Genomic DNA, 4,244 nt, shown 5'->3' on the forward strand with positions numbered 1-4,244 from the left:
GGGGCTGCGCAGGCCGCGCACCATGTAGTAGCCGGGCAGCAGCTTCTGCAGGAACTCGGCCTCCTTGTGCATGACAGTCTTGATGATGAACTCGTCGTCACTGGTGACGTAGAACAGGGAGCCGCTGGCGCCCGGGTTGGACAGCTCAATGAGTGGCTCGTTGCACAGGGAGTACTGCAAGACAGGGACACCGCTGGCCTCCTCCGGCGGAGGGAGGCGCCCAGAGAGGGCGGCAGGGGACGGCCGGCGCACAGCCCTGCGAGGCACAGGCCGGGACCTGTTCCCAGGCTTGCTGCAGCTGAGCGGTGCGTCAGCTCTGCCCGAGGGGCCAGGGCCCACGTGGGCACGGCAGCCGGGCCACGAGACCAAGGTCCACAATGTCTGTCCGCTGGCAGACGGTCCCGCGTGGTGAGCTCGGGCGTCCTTCCTGGCAGGCTCTAGCTGGACGGCCCCAGCCCACCCGCGGCTGGCCAGGCCCTGGGCGGCTCCCACTCACCAAGTAGTCGTCAGGCCGGATCCCAAAGAGCTCCCGGAAGTAGCGGAAGGCCACGGGCGCGTAGGTCTTGAACCGGAAGTCCTGGAAGTGGTGGGCGGGGGTGAGGTTGCTGCCTTCACTGTAGAGAGGGACGCAGGGGACTGTGAGGGCCGGTGGCTTTCGGGGCGCCTTTCCCCACATGTCCGAACACCCAATCCTGCCAGTGCCACAGGGCTCCTGCTGAAACAGAGTCGCTGTGGCCAGTCTCAGGCTGCCCCCTCCTCATTAGCCATGGAGCCCACCATGCTCCTGAGCATGTGGCTGCCAGGATGGGTAAGGCCACACCACCCCCCATCTCTTGCAGCTGGGCATGGCCATGTGACTACTTGGCCAGGGGGACAGGAGGGGAGCACAGAAGGATGTGTGCTATTTACTGATGGGCCCTTTTCCTCTTGTCCCTCCTGCTGCTGGAATGCAGACATGATGGCAGGAGCTTGGGCAGCCACCAAGAAATTGCTGTTTACAGAAACCACACGTGGAGGATGGCAGGGCACAGCGACTACAAGGAGCCCATGGCCTCCAACGCTGTGGAACCTCCTGACCAGCCCCAGGGATGGCCTACAGGCACCTTTAGGTGGAAGAGAATCAGGCTTCCACCTTTCCTTATTTGTGGTGCTGGGGCTGGACCCACGGCCTTGCGCACGCCAGGCGAGGCTCTGCCGGGCCTCCCGAGCACCACCATCCTAGCTTAAAAAGCCACCGCGCCAGGCCTGTGGTGCAGCAGCAGCCGCGTCCTGGCTACAGGCGGGCCGCACTCAAGGCCGCGGGATGCCCAGAGAGCCTGCTGCTGTCTTGGGGGTGGGGGCATCGAGTCAGGGCCGCATCTGAGTGCCAGGAGAGCCCCAGGCCCCGGCCCCGGGGCCAGCCCACCTGGGGAAGAAGATGCTCTCCACCACGTAGAAGTCCTGCATGAGCACATCCCGCTCGGGCTTGGAGCTCAGGTTGCCCACGGTGTAGCCGATGCCCAGCTGGATGGCCCCCTTCAGGGTGGAGGAGGTGGTCTGCGGGGACACAGTGCATCGAGACTCTGCCGCCGGCTGGGGTCCAGGGAGCCCAACGCCAGCCCAGGCTGTCCTGGCTCCGCGGGGCTCCCTCCACGGCCATGGGTTAGTGCCGGATGGAGCCCAGGCCTGCACAGAGCCAGGCAGGCGCCGGCCCCTGCCCCCCAGAGCCACCCCAGCCCGCCTGCCCTGGCGCTCTCCTGTCTTGCACTGGTGGGCTGGACCCAGGGTCCACCGCTGAGCCACACGCAGCCCTGTCCCGTTCTGAAGCAGGGTCTGGCCAAGTCACTGAGGCTGGGCTCCCGCCTGCCATCTCCTCCGTGCTACCTGCCCAGTTGCTGGGACGACAGGCAGGGCCACTGTGCCCCACCAGGACTGCCTCGGGGCACGGCTTAGTGACGCCCGGCTGCGTGTCCTCTGTGGCTCTGACGGCAGGTGGGCAGTGCCAACTGTGGGCCTCGGGTTCCCTCCTGGGCTGCCCTGTGCCAGCCAAGGCCACACAGGGAGCGGGACATGGCTCTTCGCTGTGTGTCCCCTGCAGTCCAAGCCCAGTCACCCCTGGTCCAGACCCACACGCCCGTCCCAGGCCTGCAGGTCACCTGACAGGACAGCGCACACAGGGCCTCCCTCAGGCCCAGCCGTTCCCAGGGCCGCGCCCGGGTACCACACCCACACCTGACCCATGTGCCAGAGTGGACACAGACGGCCTTGGGCACTGCATGTCCCCAGCCAGCCCACCACAAAGAGTAGGAACGAACCTTCTTGTAGGTGGTCTCTCCAGATGCGTCTACGCCTCGATGACCCAGCTTCTTCCCGTGGCCAGGGCCGGGCTGTCCTGTCATTGATGGGGCCTGGGGACAACGAAACAGGAGTTGAGTGGACGAGGCGGCCGGTGCTCTGCGAGCCCTGGCGAGGGGCCTGTTACTGTGCCTATGGGAGCCCGGGCCCAGGCCAGGTAGGGCCTGGGGACACGGTGGGCTCCAGGCAGAGCAGGAGGCCCGTCCAGGGGCCCACAGTGCCCAACTCTGGACACTGCAAGTGCTCACACCAGCATCAGGGCCCGGGGCCGCTGGAGGCAAGCTGGCAGGTCGGGCAGCCCCGGGGACAGGGACGGGGAGGTCTTGGGCGGCACTGCCTGGCCCCTGGCGGTTCCAGGCCGGGAGCTCCTGCTTCAGGAGAGCCGCGTATCCCGGGGCAGCGCCTCTGGAGCAGGCCCCGCGTGGGGAGCAGGCCGGGCTATACAGGCTTGCGGGGCCAGGGCTGTCCCAGCAGGTGGGCACGAGGCACTGACCCCTCAGGACTCCCTGCTGTTCTGGGGAGCCTGCAGGGACACAGCCAGCGGGGAGGAGGGGCAGAGACGGGTCATGGCCTCTCTGGCCATCACTGACCTCGAACCAGTGCCCATCCTGTGCCACTCAGGGAGCCCGTCCACCTCTACCTGGTCCTCGGGTGCCTGGCCTCCACCCAGCCCTGCTCAGAGGGTTCTCCCTGCTGGCCACCAGGGGGCGGCTCTCCAGGGATGGACACCCGAGTCCCCAGGGCACTGTGCCCACACCATGTCACTCCTCCAGATGGCCCTACTGGCCCTGGAGGTGCCCAGGGGCCACACCCAAAGTCGAACGTGTAGCAGGGGTCCCTGGCCAGGTGGAAGAGCTCCCCCTGCCCCCGGGGGGGTTGTCAGGGACCAAGGGCCGGAGAGCGGGGCGGCCCAGGTGGACACACGGTGGCCACCTGGGCTCGGCTGCCCAGCTGTCAGGGCAGCACCTTGGGCCTCCCGGGAAGTAGGCCTGGCTCTCCCTGCTGCCCAGGACGCGGCTTCCCGACACTGACAGCGTAGATGGAGGTAGTTGGACCGCTGGCTGAAATCCAGGACACTTGGGAGGCTCCAGGAGGGGACAGAGGGGTGGGCAGGTGGGGCAGGGCGCAAAGGGACAGACACTGGGGAGGACGACTCCCGCGGGCCTCCCCAGGACTCGTGGCAGCGCCCAGACCAAGATGCAGCTCAGGGGGTCCAGGCCCGGCCTCGGCCGCCTTGCTTAGCCTGGCAGACCCTCCTGGCCACCTGCGGGGCGCGTCCCTGCTCGACACTGCAGGGCAGACGCGGGATCACTGCCCACAGTCTGTGGTCACCTGCCCGCCACAGCGCCCGGCCTGGACAGTGAGCCTCCCCAGGACCACGGCCCCGCCCTGCCTCTTCACCCCCGGGAGACTCACCTCGGACGAGCCCGACTTCTTCTGCACCGAGCCTGAGGGGAGAAGAGCGCCATTCAGCCTGCAGATGCCCCGCCATTTTGCCACTGTACCAGGAGCCACCCCCTGTCCCCAGTCATCCCACACTGTCACCAGGACCCCTCCCTGGCCATCCCATCATCAAGAATTGCCCCCAAGCCATTCCACTGTCAACAGGAGCCCCCGCCAGGCTGACCCTTGCTGGGCTCCTGGACCCTAGAAGACCCACAGGGGCCAACGTCAGGGAGACGCAAGCCGCGGGCCGTGTGCAGGCCATGAGGACTGGACCGTCACCCTGGACTGGGGGCTGGGGTCCCAGAGCAGATGAGAGGTGGCACAGGCTGGGAGACTGTCAGCCTCGGGCAGCATGGGGACCTGGCTGCACTGGTGTCACCCTGGCCGCGTGGGGCCTATGCACACACCTGACCCACCACTGCTGAGACGCTGGGTCCCGGGTGTCACAGGGAAATCAAGTGACA

General features: G+C 67.3%; 1 protein-coding gene across 1 annotated transcript in view; it reads right to left on the reverse strand.

The window, feature by feature from the left end:
- The window catches only part of Pip5k1c (phosphatidylinositol-4-phosphate 5-kinase type 1 gamma), a 19,413-nt gene extending 15,631 nt beyond the window's left edge, over positions 1–3,782 (reverse strand). The window contains exons 1-5 of the mRNA XM_048810845.1: positions 3,751–3,782; positions 2,295–2,387; positions 1,406–1,536; positions 497–614; positions 6–174 (exon numbers count right to left, since the gene is read on the reverse strand). Of these exons, the coding sequence (XP_048666802.1) occupies positions 6–174; positions 497–614; positions 1,406–1,536; positions 2,295–2,378 (502 nt within the window). The 5' untranslated portion in view covers positions 2,379–2,387; positions 3,751–3,782. The remainder of the gene's footprint in view (positions 1–5; positions 175–496; positions 615–1,405; positions 1,537–2,294; positions 2,388–3,750) is intronic.
- Between the last annotated feature and the right edge of the window lie 462 nt (positions 3,783–4,244).

The sequence above is a fragment of the Marmota marmota genome, unplaced genomic scaffold (assembly GCF_001458135.2).
Source record: "Marmota marmota marmota unplaced genomic scaffold, marMar, whole genome shotgun sequence".
Classification (NCBI taxonomy): domain Eukaryota; kingdom Metazoa; phylum Chordata; class Mammalia; order Rodentia; family Sciuridae; genus Marmota; species Marmota marmota.